At 45.7% G+C, this 25,141-nt stretch overlaps 2 protein-coding genes across 7 annotated transcripts in view; both read left to right on the forward strand.

Annotated features, from left to right (window-relative positions):
- LOC118282810 (FERM, ARHGEF and pleckstrin domain-containing protein 1-like) overlaps positions 1 to 20,615 on the forward strand; it is a 47,534-nt gene extending 26,919 nt beyond the window's left edge. For 2 of the 3 annotated variants that reach the window (XM_035604269.2, XM_035604270.2), the window contains exons 6-27: positions 992 to 1,089; positions 1,676 to 1,790; positions 2,981 to 3,128; positions 3,323 to 3,418; positions 3,502 to 3,665; positions 3,762 to 3,830; positions 3,910 to 3,985; positions 4,840 to 5,053; positions 9,597 to 9,784; positions 10,054 to 10,143; positions 11,597 to 11,730; positions 12,950 to 13,031; positions 13,128 to 13,365; positions 13,458 to 13,588; positions 13,981 to 14,049; positions 14,484 to 14,573; positions 14,865 to 14,947; positions 15,437 to 15,549; positions 15,777 to 15,940; positions 18,266 to 18,373; positions 19,139 to 19,290; positions 19,384 to 20,615. In XM_035604269.2, coding sequence (XP_035460162.2) covers positions 992 to 1,089; positions 1,676 to 1,790; positions 2,981 to 3,128; positions 3,323 to 3,418; positions 3,502 to 3,665; positions 3,762 to 3,830; positions 3,910 to 3,985; positions 4,840 to 5,053; positions 9,597 to 9,784; positions 10,054 to 10,143; positions 11,597 to 11,730; positions 12,950 to 13,031; positions 13,128 to 13,365; positions 13,458 to 13,588; positions 13,981 to 14,049; positions 14,484 to 14,573; positions 14,865 to 14,947; positions 15,437 to 15,549; positions 15,777 to 15,940; positions 18,266 to 18,373; positions 19,139 to 19,290; positions 19,384 to 19,465 — 2,704 coding nt within the window. In that variant the 3' untranslated portion in view covers positions 19,466 to 20,615. Of the gene's footprint in view, positions 1 to 991; positions 1,090 to 1,675; positions 1,791 to 2,980; positions 3,129 to 3,322; positions 3,419 to 3,501; positions 3,666 to 3,761; positions 3,831 to 3,909; positions 3,986 to 4,839; positions 5,054 to 9,596; positions 9,785 to 10,053; positions 10,144 to 11,596; positions 11,731 to 12,949; positions 13,032 to 13,127; positions 13,366 to 13,457; positions 13,589 to 13,980; positions 14,050 to 14,483; positions 14,574 to 14,864; positions 14,948 to 15,436; positions 15,550 to 15,776; positions 15,941 to 17,181; positions 17,319 to 18,265; positions 18,374 to 19,138; positions 19,291 to 19,383 lie in introns of all 3 variants that reach the window. The other variant, XM_035604271.2, reaches the window with a different exon arrangement.
- A 970-nt stretch (positions 20,616 to 21,585) lies between these two features.
- The window catches only part of zmp:0000001200 (dedicator of cytokinesis protein 9), a 65,383-nt gene continuing 61,827 nt past the window's right edge, over positions 21,586 to 25,141 (forward strand). For all 4 annotated transcript variants that reach the window (XM_035603791.2, XM_047337085.1, XM_035603788.2 and 1 more), the window contains exon 1: positions 21,586 to 22,063. In XM_035603791.2, coding sequence (XP_035459684.1) covers positions 21,947 to 22,063 — 117 coding nt within the window. In that variant the 5' untranslated portion in view covers positions 21,586 to 21,946. The remainder of the gene's footprint in view (positions 22,064 to 25,141) is intronic.

Consider the following 25,141-nt stretch of genomic DNA (forward strand, 5'->3'; position numbering starts at 1 on the left):
TGTCATAGTCAATGACTTCAGCCGTGAGTGGAGGCGTAAACGAAACACGCGCTCTGCTTCTCACAAGAACTATTCCCCGCTCAGCTTTGTGATTCCCATGTCATGGTTGCCATGTTTCTGATTTAGCCCTCGGGGGATGAGCATGGCACTAATGATTTTCTGGTTTCTGTTAAGATTTTTCAGAGTCAGAATAGAGAAATAATAGGTGAACAGAAAGTAAAGAGTTGAATGATTCTAAATGAAATCTGTATTTGAAATACAAAAAAAGGCATAATCTATACTCTAGTTGCTTTTTATATGGTAGCTTTCCGATCTTTACATGGATGTACATAGTGTATGATAATTATGGTTATAAAAATATTTAAAAAATTCTGAGAATGTGAATAATGCCGGGGTGATAATCCTCTTCAGTCTGAGGATTTATTGGATTTGTCTGTTTTATGTCACTGTAAATGGAATATATTTGGTTGTGGAATCGTCATTGGCCCAATGAAACGTGTTAAGACTAATAAAGGTCTCTGGGAAAATATATTGGCCAGTATTCACTTGACTTTTGGTCACCTTTGTTACATGTCATCAGACCCAAAGAAACTTCAACTTATTTTTGATCATTTCAACATTTGTTGAACCTGTTGTTCAGGCTGTATTGGCTCTTGCTCTGGCTCACATCCACGAGAAGCAGCACTCACAAGACAGTGAGTAAATCATCGATGAAAGTCTTCACGCAAATGATGGCTTGCTGGATCCAAAATGTGGAAAACCTTTGCCAACTCTATTTGTCTCAAATAAAAAGAGCGAGAGAGCATTGTCTCTAATCCGACCGATTAGCTGCTGCAGTTCTCTTGAATGTCCCGTTTGAAATCAGCGGCCGATGTTCTTGCTGAACTCATCCAGAGGTTTCTTTTGATCTTGCTCCATTGCTGGAAAAAAAAACCCCACCAGCACATCTACCCTGTTGCATCTTGTTCAAGTTGTTTGTGTCCGTGTCCAGGTACCTATTTGCCCTCCAGATCAAACAGGATCTTTCCTGTGGACGTCTGACCTGCAATGACAGCAGTGCCGCGCTGATGGTCTCCCACATTATCCAGTGTAAGTCCCTCATGGTTGCTCCTTCAGCTCCAGACACCGAGGCACGGACAGATCGGACAACTGTGAGAAGAAAAAAAAGCACTATGTGTTTTCATAGACAAAGAGATTAGCGTCGAACGTTGTCATATAGCACACTGTGTGCGCCATTGCGAATTGATTATCCTGTGTGTTCCTATGGATACCGTTCTGTCAGTAGCCTGAACATAATCTTGCAGAACCGATTCAGAGCAGCCACACATATTACGGCGCCATGCCAGGAAGTACGGAGCATTTTCACCACCTGACATTTCACAGTCTGTTACCCAGTAGTGATCAAAGGCAACACGAGTGGATATCGTTTTAAACTTTGCGTATGCACATAATTGTGTTGACACAATTTACCACAGCTATGTCTTTTATGAGGGGCATTTCTTTTTGGACCGAATGATGTGTGTTTCATTCTGTGCCAAGCGGCGCTGAAGCTGCAACGTGAAGCTTACTGAGAGATTCAAAGTTGTTCCTTCAATTCATATCCTGCCAGAATATGTAGCAGGTATTTCTACAATAATGTGAACGCTTTCCTTTCGTCTCTCTTTTTTTTCTCCAGCTGAGATTGGGGACTTTGAGGAGAGTCAGTGTCGGTCACACCTCCTCAACAACAACTACATCCCTGATCAAATGCCCCTGATTGACAAGATCATGGAGTTTCACTCAAAGAATCTGTGAGTTTCCCAAACTAGAGGACTGTGAGCTGGCTGCAGTTTTAAAACCTGTGGATCCAGGCACATTTTCTCTTAAACTCTGCAAAATCACTGAGGCCAATCGCTCAACACAAATTATTCTGTTCACCCTCGCACAGGAAAACTTGTTTCAGGCTCTGTGCTTGTCCCGTGGGGAGGTTTTATTGTACAAGTGACACATGCAGGAAAGCAGCCCATGAATAAATGGGTTGTTTCTCAGGAGTGCTCTGTGCGGCTCTCAGGAGTTGATTTACAGCTTCTGGCCAGAAGAGGATATGAGCTTGACAACTGCTCTAACAACAAAAGGGCTGCATTGCTCAAAAAGAAAAAGAGGACTGAGGGCTTCCCTCATCCCCCCCAATTGACTCACACGGCTGTTGTCGGCTGCTTTAGTAGGTTAAACCCCCCCGATTTTCAGAGTCTATTCTCGGGTGTCTAATGTGAAGTTTATATGAAGCGAAGATCGTTATTGAACTTGGCTCGTTTCATCCAGCGTTTTTTCTGACTACCTGCCTCGAGTTTAAAAAAGCGGTGTCCTGCCGGGAGAATTATTGCTGGAAACCTTCCAGATCTCCTCCCACCGTCCTGCCTCAAAATGTCAAGATCATCAGTGCGCAAGTTTGAAATGTGAGCCAAAGCTTTGCCAACCCCTCGTCTCACCGCTGCGTTACACTGAGCTGTGTCAGAGATGGACTCGCAGTGGGCGGCTGCTGCTACAGGAAGGAGCTAGATTAGATTTGACTGCCCTCTTTGACTTGCTCCCCCCCCCAAGGCTTTCTCAGTTGATAACTGTAACTGCCGTCCTTCTGCTCAGATGCCATGCTCGGTTAAATCTCTTATTAAGTACCACACACAGGAAACGGGCTCACTGATAAGAATTAGGAAAGTTAGTTAGCGTTTTGCAACCCCTCCTCCCCAACCTTCCGCCGCCGCTCCTAAAACTCAGATAAACATGAGAGACCTGGACCCACTCGGACTTGGTCTTCAACCTCAATTAGCGAGACACGCAGCAGGATGATAAGCCTGGATTTAATTTCTGTCCAAACATTTTCCGAAAGGTTTGCTGTCTTTAAGCCAAGTATTAAAACCTGCAAGTACAGGGACATTAAAGGAAAAATTAAATATTTCCACCCTTATCCTAAATCTTGTTGCTGTTGTGTGTTGTGCTGTAGAGGACTAACACCATCAGAATCGGACTATCAGTTACTAGAAGTGGCGCGTAGGCTGGAGATGTACGGGATTCGCCTTCACCCCGCCAAGGATCGCGAGGGCACGGACTTGAGCTTGGCTGTGGCGCACACCGGTGTCCTGGTCTTTCAGGTCAGTGCCACCGGTTTGCAGGCCGACATTTGTTTGTTGTGATGATTGTGGTGAAGAGGTGAATATGAAAACCCTGATGAACATTTTGAGCTGGGCCATTTGTGTTTCTCAGTTCAAGCTTCACACAACACAAGTTCGATAGTAAAGTGTTTTTTTCCTTGATTTAGCATTAATTCAATCTTTCGTCTCTGCAGGGACACACAAGGATTAACGCTTTCAACTGGTCTAGAGTTCGCAAACTGAGCTTCAAGAGGAAACGCTTCCTCATCAAGCTGAGGCCAGATTTAAATGTAAGTTATGTCGCTGAATTCCGCTGTGTATGATTAAATCATGTCATTAAACGTAACGTAATAAACGGCGTCTGTTGCTCTAGAGTTCGTATCAGGACACTCTGGAGTTTCTGATGGCCAGCAGGGACTGTTGCAAAGTCTTCTGGAAGATCTGTGTTGAGTACCACGCCTTCTTCCGCCTCTTTGAGGAACCCAAGCCCAAACCCAAGCCTGTGCTCTTCACACGAGGTTCCTCCTTCAGATTCAGGTAGGGGGAGTTTGCATTGTGAAGCGCACAGCAGTTTGTGTCCGTCACAATAAAAAAAAAGACTCATTATTAATCCTGCTGTACTTCTCGCTGCAGCGGCCGCACGCAGAAGCAGGTGATTGATTACGTGAAGGAGTCTGAGTTCAAGAAGATCCCGTTTGACAGGTAAACGCTGCCGACAAGTCGACACATTTGGTCAATGTATAATCTGTATAACGCTGACCCTCAACGTCCCGTCTGCCAGGAAACACAGTCGGGTGCAACACAACAGCCGCCTGTCGCCGTTGCCTTCTGCGCGTCACCATGAAGTGCCAACAGAAGTGAGTGTCTTAGCCTTTACAGTTCATCTGCAGTGGACAATTAGCCACATAAGGTCTGTGCCATCTTAATGAATCTCATTATTGTCATTACATTATGCTCCCATTAACACAAAGAAAGCCTTTATAGTCCCCTGTGGAGTTGTCTTACAAACAATAGTTACATTGAAAGTTTCTCACCAGAAACTATTGTGTTTTTTAAAACAATACAACCATCATTGTGTCCTTTTATTTTTGTTATTTCCCATTATGTATATTTCATAAGCTCAGACCATTGTTCTTCCTGGCCTTTTGCTACATTTAAAATGTGTTTCCACTGCAGGAAATTTCCTCAGGAACTAAGAACTCTCTGGGTTTCAACCACAGGGACAAGGGTCTAGATTAAGTTGGGGGGAAATGCTCAAAAGAGTCGCCACCTGGGGCGGGGTAGTACATCACCAAAGTTTAGGAACCTTTTGGGTGGGGCTTGCTGCTCTTTAGATGCCTGGTTGGTCAAGTACTTTGATATTTTATCTCAGCCGCTCAGTCTCCGCAATAGTTCATAATCTCTCCTGGTCTTGAGATCGCAAAGCAAACGCAAGTAAACAAAGGAATATTTTAGTTCCTTGTAAAATGTCCCTGAAACTTGTTCCAGGCAGTTGCAGGTAATCCTGGTCGAAATGTGGTTTAGTTAACTGTCGCTCAGCAAAACCATCAGCAGAAATGTATATTTTGCCACCGTGGGCATTTGTGTAAATCTGCACAAACAAACGCATCAAAACAACTCCACATGGCCCCTTTAAGTTATACCGAATCGAAAATACCAGTTTTTAATTGTGGTCTATAACCAATTCTCTGCCTCTGTCTGTTTCTTTCAGAGGGGCGGCCCCGGCGACAGAGTCGACTCTCCTCTCCAGCAGCATTGGACAGAGTCGGTGTTGGTGAGTGCGGAAAACCCCTCAGCCTCACGGCCGACGAGGGCGAGCCCCTCCCACCGGATCAACGGCCACGACAACAGAACGGGGTCTGTGTCTGGGACAGAGGAGAGGAGAGGCTCAACACGCCAGACCCCACCAGAGCATCAGAGTACAGGTCCGGCTTCTCGGGCTGCTAAAGGCAGCGGCTCCTCCGTCTGCTATGTTAACTGGAGTGATATAGATAGTGAATATAAGATGGGCAGGGACCAAGATACTAGGCTGAATCCCAGCTACCGGGAGCAGGCCGTGCTCCGCCATGGTTCTGACTCTGTTAACATGAATGGTGATTTTCAGGCCCAACAAGAGCACTTTATGGGTAGGATGCGGCACATGGAGTCTCCCTCGTCTTCTAGACCGTCGCTCCACATGAGCCACAAGTTAGATGAGTCTCCCAAGCAGTCACACAAAAGGACTGACCAAAGTCCCGTCTGTGGCACCGTGGCAGACGTCAGTGTTCATAGTAGAGAGAGGCAGAGCAGCGCCGGTCCTGCCATGGACTATTCCCACCAAGGAGCTCCCGTCAGCCACGCTGAGCAGAACGGCTACAGCTCTGCTCACCCTCACTTTGACGAGGGCAGGCACTCCCCCGCCCCGAGTCGCTCCTCGCGCTCACAGAAGCGCCACAGAAAGCGGCATCAATTTGACGCAGACCCAAACCAGGGAGCCTCTTCGGCAGGTCAAGAATCACATCCCGTCCTGTCTCAGGCTGAACGTATGGCTGCTCTTGAGCGGCGCATGGTGGCCAATGGGCTCTCGGCACCGGGCAGGTCCAGGGCCGGTCCGGGGAAGAGGCGCCTCGGGCGGGCCGGCGCCACACACGTGGGAGCGGTTCAAATGAACGACGTCTCCACCACCAGCGGCTCAGAGTCCAGTGAGTCTGAGGTGGAGACGAGCGGGGGCAACTGCAGCAGCCCCCTGACGTTCGGTAACGCAGTGGAGGCCAGCTCCCATCCCCCCATACCCAGAAACAAGTTCTCCTTTGGCAGCCTCCAGCTGGACGAGGAGCCAGATGAGGACGGATGCCATGTCTTCAGCGATGAGGATAGCGGACAGATTTTCAGCTGCTAGTGCACAGAGCCCTTCAGACCGTCTACAGGAGAGTTGGAAGGGTTTCATCTGGGTGACAGATTGCGTGTAAAGAAAGCCGTGTCCAGTGGGTGACAGATTATTCTTGTCAGGTGATTTTTTTTCTCAAAATCTCCGCACTGAACATTCACGGTAGTTTTCTTCCGCGTGGCGCTACAGTACCTGCTCAAAGCACTTTGGCGCCCTCTCTGTCGTTCACTGAGAAGCGGTTCCCTTTTGCAAGACTGAGTGATGGAATGTGTTCAGCGTGTTCTTGTTCGCTGCAGGAGGAGATTTGTCATCATCGGCCTCCCTCCCTGATTGAAATCAAGTGCAATGTTAGGGTTTATCATTGAATAGCTACAAATTGATTGAAAAAAAATCTACAACTGGCTCTGTTTTTGCTGGTTTGACCGTTCCAGTGTCACTCTTTGTTGTAGACTTCACTCTCAAGTCCGTGTTTCCGTAAAGTTGTTGAATGCTCGGTTCACTTCCTCTCTCAGTTGCCTTATGATTTCCCTCAGGGAAATACACATACACCTTTAGTCCTCAATGGTCAGTTGACAGATCTTTTTTTTGTTCTGCTGGATTACTTTGACAAAGTTGGTCCAACTTTACTGTATTTGTGAATATTGTGCATAATCGTGCCGTCTCTTTGTGTAATTAATACTGTTTGTGTAGCATCTGGCGCGCGGCCGATCTGAGCGTAGTAGATTCTGTCTTCAGTGTCAGCGTGGAAACTAATGTGCTGCAAATACCAACTTGGAACATCTGATTGGTTTTCAGTGATGTCTGTTTACAGTAAACCCCTGCTACCCCTCAACTAACTTGAAAAAGCAATGTCCAGTTTCTTTTCTTTCTTTTTAGGTTGTGTTCACTGAGGTGTCAGTGACTAAATATAACCTCACAGTATTTGAGAGATTACTGTCTAACTGCATTAGAGACCAGCAGTGGCTTTATCAGGCCGAGGTGAAAGTGAATCGCTGACCTCCCTCCCTCTGCACTTGACCCGGGCTCCAGTGTCTCCGCCCAGTAATTCCGTATCACAAAGTCCACCAACAGCTGTGGCGGCCACCAGCTTGGCAATCTTCATAACAAAATGCAGCTGCACTTTAAAAAAAAATTAATATCAGTTTCCAGTTTGCATGTCTGTCTTTGTGTTTCTTTCTGTTGTTTATCAGTTTTGAGGAGGTGATGATCTTCATGTCACATTTCTGTTCTTTCCTTTTCTTCGTCCAAATGTATGCACTTGTCTGTCAGCATGAAACTGTTGTAGCTTGTCTGTTTTTTTTCTTTCTTCTCAGCTATTACTGCATGTAAACCTGTTCTGTCACTCTCTACTCTCTGTGTATTACCAGTATCTGGGTTCCTTTCTCTGCAGCGATCCGGCTAACAGTCCATTATTCCAGAGTAGAGAGAGAGAGAATATGGGGTTATGGATGGCAGGAGTTTGGGGAAATGCAGGCAAATAGAAGCAGTGTATCTGTGTGCGTGCGTGCGTGTGTGTATCTGCGTGCGTGCGTGCGTGCGTGTGTGTGTGTGTGTGTGAGCACTGTACATGTGAAAGGCAGTTTAAAGGCAACGCCTCAAAGTCAAGAGTCTCATCGCTGTCGACTGCTTCTGCAAAGCTCCCAGACGTTGTAAGCATTGACGTCCAAAAGCGTAGCCGTAGTGAGATATTTATGACTTTGGGGAAATTATTTGGTGGGTTTTAATATGTAGAGTTTTCAAAGCTGTGTTGGCATGCATTAATGCAACACCACGAAGAGCGAGTACATGTTTATTTGTGGGAGTCGTTACGGGGGCGCTGCAGTGAGGGAACCCTCTCTGGTTGCACACAGCTCTGCCACAGACCTGGAGAAACACTCTGCTGCACAAGCACCCAGAAACTCGGAGCAGATCAAAGATGCCAGTGTGTTCAAATTCAGCGGAAACCACCCGTACACCTGTCTGTTCGGCTCAGAGTCCCAGGTCTGTGGGTAAAACTTGCGCGTGTGTTTTTTCTAACCACTGATGTCACTTCAGGGTGTGTTTTTTTCCAACGCATGCTGTTGCTAAACCAGGACCGAGGCGCGGTGCCCCGACTCCTCTCTGCATGTACTGCACTGTAACACACAGGTAGTGCTCACAGTCACCACACTGCGATTTCACACTCTTCTATCAGCTTGGAGAATTCGTTGTTGGAGCAGATTTTAAAGAGGAGGGAATACATTCTAGCGATTCATATTAAATTAGCTGATCAATCTACATTAGTCTTTGCAATTCACTGTGTCGCTAGTATACGTAAATTGAACGCAACACTGACTGAATGTTGGTTGGCTTGTTGTTTCCACCTGACGTTTTACAGTCAAGGCAATCGTAACCTTGTCACAAGACTGTTTTATTCAAAACCTTAACGTTCATAAAGATATATTTTTTTAATATACTTTAATGTTAGATAATAGGCCAGAGGGCCGCATATGAGTTCACACTTCTTGTCCCGAAACTCCCCCCTCAGCCTGTCGGTCACTTCACACACCGTGTCCCCGTAGACGCTCACTGGCCTCTGACCTTTCGATGCTGCTTTAACATTGTTTGTCACTTTAGAGTCAATAAAACAAATGACCCTAATGAGGAGAGATTTCTGAATCTTCTTGGTGTCTGGTGCTCCTTCTAGATGCTAGACTCTCCCCCGTCCTCTTCCCTGTAGTTTTGTCGTGTGGGTTGGTGCAGGGTCACTCCTCGCAGACCGACTCTCTTCCCCTCCCAGGGAGTTCTGCTGCTCCGCTGAGCTAATTGCAGTCATGAGTTGCACCGGTCCGTGTGCAATGTGAGCGCCGCTGTTGTTTCTGTGCTGACGCACCACAGGGCCCGCAGGGGGAGGTGGGCGAGTCGCAGCTATGATATTGTAAGTGAGCTTGGGTGAACGTTGTCAGTGTGTAGACGACACTGAGTAAGCCATCCCTCTTCACCATCCCGCAGTATGTGTCCCAGCTTGTGTACGGATCGACGTGGCGCTGCCGGGGCCGTCTGGACTGTCGAGTGAGTCGCGGCTGACTCTTCACCTTTGTCCCCGGCAGATCTCCCTGCTAGACGTGATTTTGTTTCCCGCGCGGCTGAGGAACGCACTCCGATCCTGGAGCAAACTCTGTTTGTAAATATGAAAATAGTCCGGCGTGAGGGACTGAGGTTGAACTGGTATCAACATGTCACCGCAGTGTCTCTGGAATTAGTGGAGCTGCGAGTAACGACTATTTTTCTCATCGATTAATCTGCTGATAATTTTTCTCTTAATCTGTAGAAAAAAAAGAAAAGAAAGAAAGAAAAACCTTTCAGAAAATAGTAAATAACATAAAAGAGATTCATTTTACAATCTGTACAAAACACAGAAAGGCAGCAAATCATCACATTTGAGAAATTGGAACCAGGGAACGTTTGGAGGTTTTTCTTCTTCTTCAAAAAAAGAAACTCTATCCAGCTGAGACTTAAAGTAGGTGAATGCAACTGCTTAGACTATTTTTTTGGGGCAAGTTGTTGAGCTTTTATGCATATTTGAATCCCTCTAACTTTGATCTTCTCTCCCCTCGCTGCGGCCCCCCTGTGACACCGGGCAGCTGTGGCGTCCAACAGTCCCCACCTGTCGCCGTCCTCCGCTCACTCCCACGGCATGGTCAACGGGCAGAAGTCACTGGAGCTGTGCGGCCAGAGTCCCGACGGCCGGCAGCCGTCCCCGCTCACCAGCCCGCTGCTCTACGACGCCGGCAGCGTTCGCACTGACGACGAGGACGACGTTCGGAGGAAGGTTTGTGCAGTTTGTGTTCCCCGAAGCAGTGGACCTAGATCACGTCCTGAAAAAAAAACAACAACCTCCAATTGGACTGAAGCTGAGAATTTTCCTGTGAACTTGCTAGAGTAATAAGTTGGACGGGTAAAACAACCGATGAGGCACCGAGCGCTGTTGGACTTGCCCATCGCAGGATGGATGGGTTGCTCAGATAGATACTTTGATTTCTGCTCGTAGGGACGTGGGTCCATGCTCAGTGTCCTCTCTCTGTTGTGATGTCTCTGCAGAGGTTTCCAACAGATCGGGCCTACTTCATTGCCAAGGAGCTGCTGACCACAGAGAGAACGTATCTGAAGGACCTGGAGGTGATAACTGTGGTAAGTCGGGCCAAGTCGGCATCTCTCCCAGCACGCGCTGCCGTACTGTTTGGTTTTTTTCCCCCGTGCGTTGTCCTCTGGGTAGAAAACATTGGTTATTCCGGTCAGCTGCTCCATTTGAAGCGCGCCCGCCAAAACACAGAGTCAGGCGGTGGTACGGGGATATTTTGGCAGATGCCGTTTCAATTTTGTATTCATCCGCCACACTCTGGGCGCTGAAATGCATTTATCTGACTCACTCAAGGCTGCGAATACTAAGCTGTGTTTGTGTTAAAGGAGATGGATGGAGTCAGCCGCGTGTTCCCCCAGCGTGCGACTCCCTATTCCAGCCCGTTCCTTTAGATTTCGCCGGCTTTGCCACGAGCAATTGATAATAATGCAAAGAATAAATGCGTCAAGAAAGCAGGATATTAAATGTGTGGTGCAGGGGGGGGGGGTGATGCTGTCGTCTGATTCCCTGCTCGCATGCGGAACAAAAAGCATCACTCCTTCTCACTGGCGGGTTCAAAGGCTGCAGCTTTTCCCGTCTTGTAATTTTCAGAGAAGCCTTTCACTCAGCTCATAAATATTTGGGTTGGCTCGTGTCCTCGTTTTTGTGTCAGCTGTGTGTGTGAGTGCTGTCTCCCTCTCTTCCTCTCTTCCCGTACACTGGTCGGTGATACCGCTCATTGGGGTGAAGTCATCTGAGCAACAGCTGGTGCTTTTTTTTTTTTTTTTTCCTTTCCCCAACCCTTCTTGAAACACTCATGTTTCCTAAAATCCACTTCCCCATCACATCAGCTAAATAAAGCTATCCGCTGGTGCTCCAACATGCGGCATGCAGCATTTCACTGACTTGGCTTCCGATTCTTCTGTTTGTCCTCACGCAATTAAAGGCTTAGAGACGCGACGAGGCTGAAGTGCACCAGCAGAAGCACAGATAGATCGAGGGTTGTAAAAAAAACAAAAAACAGTTTTAGCATTGATCAATGCTGTTCTTATGATGCTGAACATGCTTTGTAACAAGATTGAGACCAGAGGACCAGGGATTTAATTCTTCATTTGTTCACCTTTAACCTTTTTTTTTATTCCTGCTACATCCAAGTTTATATCATGGTTGTTTTACATGTTCTTAACAAAGAAAGAAAAACTCTCAGGAAAATCACTCTGGTATCAGTCTTGGTAATTGTGATATCATAGACAAGGTTTTTTTTTTCTTATCTAAAATCTCTAATCAGTAATCTATACACGACAGCCTCTATCCTTAGACCTTTGATTCAGATAAGACTTTTTTTATTATTATTGTTATTGTTGTGTCCCGCCTCGAGCTCTGGTTCCTAGCTTTCCTTGAAAAATAACCATGGTTTCTAAAGTGTGTGGGATTATTAGGGGTAAAATGTGTGTAACTATAGAGTGTGTTTCACTACGTTAAATTGCTTGAACGCTCACCGTATGCATGCACTTGTGATCGCAGTCTTTTCAGAGTGCAGTGGGACAAGATGAGGCCACGCCGGACTCTCTGAAGAGCAGCGTCCTCTCCACCTTCGAGCCTCTGCACAAGTTCCACACAGGTTTTCTCAGGGAGGTGGAGCAGAGGCTGGCTCTGTGGTGAGACCCCCCCCACCGATGTTCCCTCCTCTTAAGAACAATGTCAGCGATGTGTTGATTTGGTTTTAGTCCAAATCTACTTCAACTTCCACCCCGTTTTTTCTTAATGAGTTTTCTCGGCATTTAGTCTGAGAGGTCGACCCAGTCCCTTTAGTTGACCCGAGGAGCTATAGTCTCCATGGCAACAGCCGCTCTACACCGTGGCTGGCCTTTTTCTTGCCTGTGGGTTTCTGCTGTCCGACCTCCTTAATGATGTTGTGTTTTATCGAACATATACACAGAATCACACACACACACACACACACACACACACACACACACACATTTAGACATGCAGGCAGTGATTCATAAAGCCTGTCAGACTATTCAATTTACGGCCATTAACTGCAGACAGTGTTTTTTTTATCTCAGTGCCTACAGTATGTCGGCTCATCTTCTTTAGAGCTCCAAATTAAAGCTGGAAGAGATATTAAGTCAACGCTGCTCATAAGAAACACATTCAAATGTGTATGGAAATAATTCGCCACTACATGTGTCTCTTTATCGGCTTTGCGTATTCAAATATTTTTGTCCATATGTACCTTTGTCATTGTGACCAACATTAGAAATCTGTCTGTCATAGATTAAGGGCAATGTGTTTTACAGAGTAACATATGTTTCCCCGAAGCTAGTGTTAAAATGTTGTGCCGTATTAAAAAAAAAAATGTATATATACTAAGTGAATGCAATGGCATCCCATTGCTTTACTGTCTGCATGTGAAAAGTCATGCTCAAGGGAGACACCTGCTGGTGGGTCACTTTTGAAGTTTGAAAATCTCTCTCTCCAACTTGAGATGAAACTCATCTGAAAGATCGATGAGCTTTAAGTGCTGTTGTTAAGCTGAGTCAATAACTTCCCTGTCTACAATAATAACCATAATAATAATAAAGGTTTATTGATACAGCCCCAAACTAGATGTAACAGGTTACTTTACAATTACAAAATACATAGAATTAAAATGACATACATTCTCAGATGTATAATCTAAAAGCAGAAAGGCAATTTCACAGAGATTTATTCTTTTAAAGCCGTTCAATAGAAATAAGTTTCCGGAATGATCTAAAGTCTGGGGTCATCAGGCGAGTAAATCCAAGACGTGTTGTTTTTTTAAAGCAAAAACTTAATAAATCCATAAAGTTTCAGGAGTAAAAACTGCGGATGTTCATATGTGTGTGTTAGGGAAGGACGTTCCAACGCTCACATCAAAGGAGACTACCAGCGCATTGGCGATGTCATGTTGAAGAACCTTCAAGGTTTGAAGGTGAGGTGCAAATTGGTGTAAAACTCTCTATTTATATATATATCTGTAAAAAGCGGTGATGCATTGATACTCAACTCAACTCCAACCTGTCCACAGCCGCTGACAGCCAGCCTGCACAAGCAGTCTGAAGTTCTGTTGGAGCTGGAGAAGGCGTGCAGGGCGTCCCGCAAGCTGGAGGGTCTCTGCAGGGACTTTGAGCTGCAAAAGGTCTGTTACGTCCCACTGAATGTCTTCATTCTGCGGCCGCTGCACCGCCTCAGTCACTACAAGCAGATCCTGGAGCGCCTGTGCAAACACTACCCCGCCACCCACGTGGACTTCAGGGACTGCAGAGGTATGACGCTCACGTGCACCCGTGGTTGTGATGTCTTCCGAATGATCCAGCGGACGATGTTCAGTGATCTCACGCCTGTGGTTGGTCCGTAGCTGCTCTGGCAGACGTGTCCGAGGTGGTGGACCAGCTCCAGGGGAGCCTGATCAAGATGGAGAACTTCCAGAAGCTCTTGGAGCTGAAGAAGGATTTGATCGGCGTCGACAATCTCGTTGCTCCTGGTCGGGTGAGTTATAGCTTGAAGGATTTTGATTCTCTAATTGACTTCTATGCATATCCTGTTGCATAAATTGTAAGAGGCTTCAGTCTCTCGCCGAAGATAGATGTACAAAAGTGTAAAAGTACAGAAAGATATAAGCATGTAAATAAAAACAGTGAAAACAGTGATAGGAGCAAAAAAAATGGTAGTAGCAAAAAAAATTGACATTAACTTAGATGGCTTTATGGAATGAGCATATTTACCTATCTACAAATGGTGCCGTTACCTGCCTCTCCTTTATTTTGGTTTTCTAAATAAAGATTACAAGAAAATGCTTTTAAGTCTTTTGACAGACATCCTGTGTTGCCTGTGTCTTAATAAATAATGCATGTGTTGTTTTTTTGTGTTCTCTTTCTCAGGAGTTCATCCGGTTAGGTTGCCTCAGCAAACTGTCTGGAAAAGGCCTACAGCAGCGAATGTTCTTCTTGGTAACACCCACTTTTCTCAGATTGGGTCATATCACTAATCTTATTATTTATTTCAGTGAGCTCAGAGGAAAAATAATTGTGCTTTTATCTCTTCCACCTACACATTACTCAGAGGGTGTTGGCAGATGTAGAGCAACTGTGAACGTTCGTATAGAGGAGAATAACATGTTGTTCAGGTTCTGACGTTTGTTATGACATGTTTGGTTTGGTCAGAAATGTAACTTATAAACAGGGCAATGAAAATGTAGAAGTATATACTGTATGGTGAAGAAAGGTTTGCGCTGGGGGAAAGTAATTATGACAAGTGGTCTGTGCCTCCTTGGAAATATTTATTGGAATATACTGTATACATTTAGGTTAGTGATTCAAAAGAAAAACAGACTTAAAGACCCTGTGAATTTCATTTTTTTCTGTGTCGCTCTCTCTGGCCTCAGTTCAACGATGTCATATTGTACACGAGTCGAGGGATGACGGGGACCAATCAGTTCAAAGTGCACGGACAGCTGCCGCTGCATGGCATGACAGTAAGTGCTGTGTTGCTCAACTGAACACAAAGTGCTTCAAGCGGCTGTCACTAGTTTGTCATTACTGCAAATCAACTCCTAACAGCTGAGCTGCTGCTCTCAGCACACACACACACACACACACACACACACACACACACACTTTCACTTCATCCTTCTCTCCCTCACTTCACTTTCATCCTCGCTCCCTCCTTCTGCTGCCTTTTCGTCTATTTCCGTCCTCGCTGTCCCAGATACGGCTGTTCTCTAATGTTTTTTCTGTGTCTGTTTTTTCTTGTGTTCTTCTGGCAGATCAGGGAGAGTGAAGATGAGTGGGGTGTGCCTCACGCCTTCACGCTGGTTGGACAGCGACAGTCGGTGGTGGTGGCTGCGAGGTAAGAACAGTGGCTGTCAACCTCAGACACCTTGTACCTCGACATTAAACTGACCCCAAGCGCCGCCCAGTGCATTTCTTTTTTTTTTCTGGATCTGTCTGGAAATCGCTGCATGTGCACCCGAGTTAGATGCAGTTGAGTTCTCACAAATAATGACAAACTCGTAGAATAACAAAGTCATATTATACAGTACCAACATGATTAGCAAAGGTGGAATTTTCACTGGGGGCTTTGCTCTTCCTTTACTCTGACAAAAAAGAAAAAGATAACAACCTTTTCTGTCTTCAAAGAAACATTCTGCTGATCCGGTTGCCATTAGTGAGCAGATGGTGACTATTAGTGTTTTATTTAGAAAAAGAATTTGGCAGGACAACTGGACAAACATGAATCAGACTTGTGACGGGGAGACTTCTTTTAACCACAAGGACTTCCTGCTGTGACACATGCCCGTTTCGCTACATATATGTGTGTGTTTTTTTTATGCTGTAGTTCACTGACAGAGATGGAGAAGTGGATGGAGGACATACAGACGGCCATAAAGACGGCAAAAACCAGCAACGGGCCGTCGTCTGACCTGCTGAGCTGCAACCTGACGGACAACAGTAAGTTGCTGCATAAGCATAAAGTTGAACGTGAATTGTATAATTCAGTCTTGAGTGCAGTCCAACGAGGAGTGAAAAGGAAAATACTAACACTCCACCCACTGAAATCTCAGATACACAAGACTGATTATTTTGTGAATAACCTGTCGCTGTCTTGTGTTTGAGCTCCCTCCTCCCCTCATCGCCCTGCTCACTGTCAAGCAGTAACATCCTCCTGACTTTCCCAGAATGCCCTGAGGACTCCTCGGTGGAGGCAGAGTCTGAGGATGACGCGACCGCGTCGCACACCGCGCTGGAGAGGCCCGCCCCTCACCGTGGTAACACCATGGTGCACGTGTGCTGGCACAGGAACACCAGTGTGTCCATGGTGGACTTTAGCATAGCTGTGGAGGTACCAGCCAAACCTCAGCACTCGACCTCAGACCTGCCCCTCCCCTCCCGCCTCGCTCTTCTTCTCCCTTCTGAGTGTTTTCTGAGTGTGTGTCTGTATCTGAATACACTGTGATTATCTCTCCGTGGTAACAGTATCCTCCTGGGCTGCGCCTCAACTCCTTAACTATGCTCAAGGATATCTTTTTTTACCAGTGTGACGGACACATTTTAAAAGATTTGAAGGCTCATTCTTTTCATTATTTAACTTCAAAAATCCAAATTATAGAAAGATTGGGGTGAAATATTTATTCAGTAAATGCCACAGGAGCTCCATGAATGAGTTCAAAGGTTGATAATCAAGTAAATTTCCTCAACTGACCTACAAAAATATCGATTATGGCTTTAAGCGTCACAGATAAATGAATATTAACTTGATGATGGTACTAAAGGGTAAGGAACGGATCATCAAATGTTCTACAATTATTACCTTTCCCGAAGAAGAATGTGGAATGACCCCTGCAGTCTTCTTCTCTACTGCTAGTTTTTCTTTGCACATTACTGCCACCAACTGTCGATCAGCAGAATAGAAAGAAACTTGCCACCGGTGCGCTTGACATCCTCTTGTAAAAGCAATGCTCACGGAGAGCATATAGTTAAAAACTGACAAAGATGAGCCTTAGAGCTCAGTATTTGAGCTTTTTTGAAAATCAGATGAGTGTCCACCAAAAGTCGCTCTATGTTAAGGCTGATTTATTTGCTCTTTTTGCAGCCTCAGTAAAAATACTGTTCCCACCTCTCCCTGCTTTGTCTCACTGTAGCCAGCCCGACGTCCTTATCTACACCCAAAACTGTGGCTTTCCTGTGTGCTTCTGTCCCTTTTTCTTCCCTCTTGGCGCTTGAAATCTCTTTATTGTCTATAAATAGAGAGAGAGAGAGAGAGAGAGAGAGAGAGCAGTATCTAGATTTGCTAAACTTCCTCGTGCCACACTAACAGAACGGATCCTGTTTTGGGACACGGCCTCTCTACAGCCCAGCTGTGTCCTGATCTAGTTCTGCTCTTCCTTTGTAACTAGGTCCTCTTCACAGCCTTTGCCTGGACACACCGCTGGCCAATGTGTTAACCCCCTGCCACTGCATGCCTGTGTTTTACCGACTCAGTCTCTGTGTTTCTGTCCTTCCCTCCCTGTCTGTTTTTTTCCCCCTCTCTCTCTCTCTCTCTGTCTCTTTTCCCCATGCGTCTGTGCGTTTCCTCCGTGGTAGAGGACCCTTGTCCAGTCAGTGAGAATGTGGCCCCCCTGGTGGGGCCCCCCAGTGGCCAGGGACCGGTGCCTCTGTCTGTTATCTGCTGGTACCGTGTTCAGAGCCTCTCCTTTAGTGAATCCTGCAGGAGTCTAGAGGTAAAGGAGCCAGGCAGACAGGAGAGGGGCCCTCTGTGTGTGTGTGTGTGTGTGTGTGTGTGTGTGTGTGTGTGTGTGTGTGTGTGTGTGTGTGTGTGTGTGTGTGTGTGTGTGTGTGTGTGTGTGTGTGTGTGTGTGTGTGTGTGTGTGTGTGTGTGTGTGTGTGTGTGTGTGTGTATATTTGAACCGCTCCATATCAGGCAATATTACAACGCGCTTCATAGAAATAAAAATGGACCAGAAATAAGTCTGGTGCCTCATATTGTATATAGTACAGTGATGCATTACTTGGTTTGAGAGGAATTTGTGTTTGACAGTTGAAGATTCAAATTGAAATTGATGTTAAAAGGCCTATGATCATGAAACATAATAAACAGAAGAGCCAAACACTTTTGCAAGTGGTTCTTTACTCATTTCCTGTTTTAAGTTAATCCAACCAGGGAATCACTCATCGGGCACTTTTCCAATTTCCAGAGGGAAAATGGAAAATATGTGGAGTAGCTCAATTAAATTAAAAGAAATGATAGTTTGGATAAACAAAGCAGAACATATATTGTATCTGTAGTAACACGTTATCACCACAGGCTTTTAAAATGGCAACATCCAGCTGCTGCCACACGAGTGGTATGAATGCAAACTGGAGAAAAGTTGCTGAAAGCGAAAACAAATCATCCACATTAACAGATGCGGGATCAACACATCTCCGCTGTAAGAATATCGGTCATTTAAACATCCATCAAAGTGAACACATTTTAAACACGAGAGTTAGCGTTTGTGAGATCACTCATTTGATGGGGCTGTGGGAATGTGTCAGACAAACCAGTTTAAAACTTTGTTGGAGAATAAAAAAAATATTAGAATAGTTCAGTACCAAGAAACAGTAGATTTATAAAACCACTTTGTGTATTTGTAGATTTCAAACTTCTTTTTTTTTCCCGTGTTTGCAGAATCAACTGTCAGGAAATCTACTGAGGAAGTTCAAGAACAGTAACGGCTGGCAGAAGCTCTGGGTGGTCTTCACCAACTTCAGCCTGTTTTTCTACAAGTCTCACCAGGTGATGTCCAGTGAACACACCACGGCCTGCTCCCACACTCTCTCACTCTTCCTCCTCCTCCTCCTCACTCTGTACCTGTCAGTGTTTATCCTTCTCATCTGGGTTCAGAAGCATCACACCTTTGTATTGAATGTCAAATCTCTGTGTCATGTAAGAGGTCAACACATTTTTCCCATGCGGTTTTTCATCTCACTTCTTTTCTTTTTTCGCCTCAGAAGATCTTTGTGCAACACATTCTGTGAGTTTAACGTTTCCATAGTCAATAACATTTTTTTGGACTTTAAAGAGCCGTCAATCCCACCGTGAATGAAAGACTGACAGATATACAGGTCCTGCTGACTCGACGTTAAGACATTAAGAGTTTACATAATGTAATGTGCTTATAAATAACAAAATTTAAAGATTAAACCTGTGGTTCGCAGTTGGGTTTGCCTCGCGGCTGCCTACATAAATTCAGTGTTCAGACATTCAGACATTTCCTCTATTTAAATATCAATGAAAGGCTCAAAGATGTAAAACTCAACAAAATCAAAAAGAACTCAAGATATGCCAAAAGAAAAGGTTTAACATTGTGGTTTTGAGTACATCGTCCACCACTGGGTTTGTAGCATTTTAATAGTGTGCTTATCTGTTTTGTTGGCTATAATTGCCATTTTATATCATGACTATTTTATTTTTATCCCAAATTACTTTTTGTAATTATTATTTACGTACCCAAAAGGTGTCACTTAATCCTTTCATTTCCCATTTCTCTATGTTCCTCAGGATGATTATCCTCTGGCCAGCCTTCCTCTGCTGGGCTACTCGGTCACCGTCCCCTCGGACTCTGAAAACATTCACAAGGACTACGTCTTCAAGCTGCATTTCAAGTCCCACATCTATTATTTCCGAACAGAGAGTGAATACACGTTTGAGAGGTACGGAGACTCGTCCTACCACACCCACACATCTACGAAACGTGTTGTGACGTGTTGTGAGGATTCATGAGAACCGCCTCTCTCTGCCCACAGGTGGATGGAGGTCATCCGCAGCGCCACGGTCCCCTCCAGGCACAACCGCGTGCTGAACAACAAAGAGTCCCATCCTCACTGAGTTCACTCGTTTCCACGCTCCGTCTCCCCTCGGGTGGCATCCGCTCTTCCTGCCCCGCCCCACTGGACTCTTTGCTTTTCTTTTCTACATAAACCCGGGACATTTGTACATGTGTCCATGCACATTTGGTGCTTTTTAATGCTTTAATGGTGACATGTCCGCTGGTTTAGACTGCATCAGAGACTGCATTTTTTGGCATTTTTACTCTCAACTCTGAAACCTCTTTTTAAGGATGTCATTTTATACTGTTTTCTAATGGTCTGAACCACTTCCTATCTTTCTGGTTTTACATTTTTGCCATCGGTTGTTTTTACAGCAGTAAACACGTCGATATAGATATTCAGAATCCTTTCATAGATGATAAAACCATCACTGCATTGTCATAACACTTTTGTCTACTTGTTTGTTTTATTCAAAACAGCTGCTTTCAAAAGAAAAAATGTCCTGCAACTTCAGTGCCAAACTGTTTATATCGACATCCTGGAACTTTTTAATGCTATTTTGTTACATTGGGGATAATGCGATATACCATGAGATTAAAAAGAAAATCATGTAAAACAGGTCACCTTTTAAAGGTCAATGCTGCGTTCACACCTGGCCCAGCACAATGTGTTCATGTTGAAAAAAGGTGATGAAAATACAAAATTATTTTGTTGTATTATTATTGACATAACCCTAGGATTGATAAGAGTGTGGCCAGACGTAGCTGCCATCACCACTAATGCCATTTTAAGTAAATATTCTATTTGCTGATGTTTGTTGTATGAATACGTCTCAGACTGTTAATCTTTTTCCTTATGAATCTTAAGTTCCCCTCCAGCAGTGAAATGCAAGAGAATTGTTCATAATCATTGTATTATGAAGATGAGTGTAATTGAAAGCTTTAAGGATTATGTGTGAAACAAAGTAGAGACTTTCAGTTTTAAGTGCTGTCGCCCTCACTGAACTAGGCTGCCTCCCGTATTATGAAGACACCAGATCTTTTTTTTTATGGGTCTAAATTAATGGAAATATGCATTTGACAGGGTTTTTGCGGTGACGCAAATGAGATGGGAAAACCTCAGTTCTGCTGTAGAATTGCAGTTGTTTTTTTCCAGACATCAGAGAGCTCTTTGGAAATGAAAGCAATAAAAACACATTCAAACTTTGATTTGTGTGTCTTGTTGTTTTGTTGCGGCTCAACTCTCAGGAGAGATGCAAGGCATCGCGTCGCAGTGTGTTCACAGGCCTGACCTACAGATGGCATCAGTGATCAAGAAGTTTTGTTTGGGCACTCTTCAACATCATGCACAGAGCCATGGTCTATAGCAATACAAACATTATGAAGCAATGCTCAGTTTCTTGTTTACCCTCTGGCATTTTCCTTATTAATTCATCCAAACCTTAACATAACTCTTCATGTTTCAACAGCGAGCAGAAACACTGCTACTAAACTGTGATTTTTAATAGTTATGATATGGAACCTCGTGATGGTGATGATTGCAAAAAGAGCAACCACTACTGCTCGTGTGTGCTAAAAAAAATCGCATTATCGTTTTAGACAGCCTGGAAGTCATATTGGATGACAAAAATAAGCAAATTAATATCAAAAGATTATGTATTGAGCAACATAAAACCCAAACTTAAATGTATTAAGTTTGGCATTATGTCCTCTGAAACTAATCTGCTGCCCCCATATATGTGAGGAGGTAAATTCAAATACTTTTTTAAACAACATCCTCCCCCCCTTACCTGTTGCAGTAAAATTCAAATTTGGTCCAAGTCCAATCTGCTTTGTATAATCAAGTGAGTGAACCAGTTTGATTGGTTGATATTAATCCACTTCATTCTCTGGTTATTCTGTGGAAATGTGCTCTAGTGTGAGTTAAAAACAGTAGAGACACAGAGGAGAAGTGTGACTCAACTACAAGCATAATAACCATATTCGCCAGAGTTGTGTCTTTTGTTGTAATAGGAAAAATATTGATTCAGTCATTCATGCTGTTAAACACTCGCGGTCCAAAGTCCCAGGCCAAGCGGCTCACACGCGCACGCGCGCGCGCGCACGGGAGTGGGCGGGGCCTTTGAGCCGGTAAGGGGCGGAGCGCACCGAGGAGAGGCAACCAGAGTATACACCTCCTGCCCGGCTGCCTGGCGCTGGACGGTCGGCCAATGAAAACTCCTCCTCTGAAGAAGAAGAAGAAGAAGAAGAAGAAGATACTTTGCGATGACAACAAGAAACCCCGCGGACAGAGGCAGAGCTCGGGGACAACGCCGCACACGTTGACTCTCACCGAGTGACCAGTATGAGCCCGAGAGGCGGGAGTGAATCGACCGCCGCGCCACAACACAACATGACCCAGCTTCAGAGTGGCGCCGCGCACTAGCGAGGGGTCGGAGGGACGGATAATAAAGAGAATAATACGCGGTGATGAGTCTCCTCTAAACCACCTAACAACACGGGCAATTCGGACGGTCGCCGGCGCAAAGTGGTGCGCAACGATGGCAACTCCTGCGCAACCGGAGACCAGGAGATTTACGCGCGGTCTGGGCAAGCCGGGCACGGCGGCTGAACTCCGGCAGAGCGTCTCGGAGGTGGTGAGGACGTCCGTGCTGGTTGTAAGTACACACCTCTTCCTCCGCCTTAATACCCCAGTCAGTGTTGCCATGTCTGCAGGGATTCACCTGCAGCCTCAGGCGCATTGAGGAAGGGGCCGGCTGACTTGAGATCAGCCGGTTGGGAGCACATGTGGCTGAACAACTGCAGATGATGTCATGAGTGAGTGACCCTGAACCTGCACTTGTGCGACGGTGAGGGATTGGGATTCAACACACTTGGGGAGGAAGTGGAGTTTTGCATAGAGAACTTGACAATCATCTTTTGTTTTGCAGTTCATACAGAACAGTTTATTGCTCTAGGTGAGCTTTGATGAAAATGCAACCCAGTTCCCTCCGCACCTTCACCCTCCTTCTCACTTCTCCCATTCATAGTCTCATTCCCTGGAGAGGCTGTAAGGAATCCGTGCCCGATCAAGGTGTTTTGTACTTGGTGTCTCGGGGAGGCTCTGAGATGGCACGTTACCTCCTCACAAGGGAAAGCATGTGGCTTCGATTTCATGCCCAGTGTCCAGTGACAGTGACTTGATGCTGAATTTGACCGTCCACTTTTACAACATCTGGCTGTCGAGGACCTGCACACACACACACACACACACACACACACACACATACCTCCTCAGTGTCAGCTTTCCACAGAGCTCTCGGAGAGAGTGAGTGGGGCAGAAAGGGAGTCAAGCCTTTTGTCGTGTCCGAGTGTGTTGGGGTGTTCGGTGCTCTACGTCTCGATTGTTTTTCAGTTTTCCAGGGAGAAGTTGCTAGGTAACCGAAACGGACACCGTCCAGTTTCTCTCTGTCAGGGAAATGGAATCCTGAGTCAGGATCCCAGACATCCAACCACACCTTGGTATTATTTATTCATCCTCACTCCTGGTGCACTGCCAGAGACGCCCGGGGGGAAGAGGGAAGCAATGGATACAAGTATGCGGGTTGAGAAATCGGTGCGCTTCAGAAGGACTGAACAAACTTGGTGTGGGACGTTCTTTTGTGCTAGTATCAGCAGGCATCAGCGGCTCAGTCGTGTAAACTTGTGGGCAGAAACTGTTGAATGAGAGGGGGGGTTAACAGACTGAGACTTCAATTGGAACCTTTTTGTTGTCATCTAACGCCTCTTAATTGTTTTTTGGTGATAGTTTTTCATCCTTTTGTGGTAGTTTTATAATTTACTCATGATCAATTTCCATCTCTTTGTGATTGTTTTGCATTTCTTTGTGGTGATGGTGGTAGTGCTGTTGTATCTCTTTGTAGTTGTTCATGCCGACTTTGTGCGTTTCTTTGTGTTGGACTTGTCCTGGTCCACGGGGCCCGTGCCACCTTCGGCCCTCCGTCTTAGCCCCGCCCCTGGACATGTGAGCTGTATGACTGAGCGTATGGATATGTTGTAGAGAGTGTTCAAGTGTTTTCTGAAGCGTCTCAGTGGGACAAGAATGTGACCGCACACACGACCTCTGTCCACGCGGCTCATAAATGAATTCCTCCATGAAAACATGTACACGCCACAGCAGGGATAGAGGGATCTGTTGCAGAGGCATAAAGGGAAGAGTGTGGCCATTGTCACCCGCTCTGATTCCCATGATAATGTTGTTTTGACTGGAAACACAAATGTTTTTCTGTCTTTTAAAACGGCCAGAAACCGATACTTATTACACGTGTACCCACTTGTCATGCAGACATTTCTTTGCTGCGTTTTGGAGTCAAGTGCACCGCGCCGCTTCCTTTCCTCTCCAGACAAACTTGTGCATTTTCATGAAGGCTCCCACTGGCCAGAGCCTCTTTGTTTATTGTTGGAGTGGAGAGCGCAGAGACGTGTAACAGGCCAGAGCCCTCAGCTGAGCCATCCCTCTGTTTCCCCCCACACTTCAGACGCGCTGAGAACACTGTTGGCGCCACGACGGCTGTCATCAGCTTTGAATTTGTGTTTGGTTGCAACACGGGACGCCGCCTCGCTGCCTTTACATTATATGGAGTCAGAGTTGTGTCTCGAGTGTTATGTTGTTGTGAGTCTCTTCAGCTGCCTGCACTGTAAATGTCATCGATGTATCGGCTCGTGGGCATATGACAAATCAATGACAGCTGGTAGTGTATACAGTGTATGAAGCAGCAGTTGTGTAATTGTAATCAATAGTCCTAACTGCCTGCCACCTAATGGCGATGCACCGGGATCCTGAGTGTTCCTGCGATGTGCCCGACCCGAGGGAGCTGTCCACCAGATGGGTGTTATTATGTAGGAGTGATGCCATTAGCCGCCCATGGCCAGCACACACACACACACACAGCTGACTCAGTGTGCGACCGGGAGGGAAAGTGGGGCTCTCTGAAAAAGAACACTAAAATGTTGGCAACACGGACAAACTATCAACAGAGTACACATGTTGCTGCTTAGCCTCGTTGTTAGGCATTAAAACCTTGTGGGGAAAAGTCCCGTGTGCGAGCTAAACTGCTTTGACAAGATCCTCTCTGCCTCGCGGGGGCCTCTGCGTGTGTGTGTTAAAAAATGGCCGATGGACAATTTAGATGCTTTTTTGAATCTATCTGGCAGGTGGACAGCGTTTTCCCGCCGCGTGTTTTCACCCAATTAAATGTAGCTTCCACATCAACAAGCAGAGGTCGTTCGTCCTGCCTCGATGCGCACAGTCGACCCAGTATCAAATCTCTTCTACCTCTCGTACCCGGGGGCGACCTTTCCCTGCGTCACGCGACAGGCTACGTTACCTTTTGTTTACATTTTGTTCAAACATGGCCAGTGATCAGCCCCCCATGCAATGCTTTGAAGACACTGTTACATTTTACGAGGTCAACAGCACGAACCATGGCCTCGCCTACTTCGCCTTGCATGTTCAAACACAGTATAGGCTCTATTTTCACGAGCCCTCTCCATCTATTTGTTTCACACATGCAAAAGTGTGTTTTTCGAGGAATCCCAGGATTACCTCAGTGGGTGTGTATTTCTAAAGTAAGTGTACCAGAACATGTTCCCGGTGATCGTTTGCGGAGATAAAGGCCTGTTCTCTCATGACCTTGAAGCTGGCTTTGGTCCACATGCCGCTCAACAAGTATGCGTTTGGTAGATTTCAAGATTCA

This window comes from Scophthalmus maximus, chromosome 14 (assembly GCF_022379125.1).
Source record: "Scophthalmus maximus strain ysfricsl-2021 chromosome 14, ASM2237912v1, whole genome shotgun sequence".
Classification (NCBI taxonomy): domain Eukaryota; kingdom Metazoa; phylum Chordata; class Actinopteri; order Pleuronectiformes; family Scophthalmidae; genus Scophthalmus; species Scophthalmus maximus.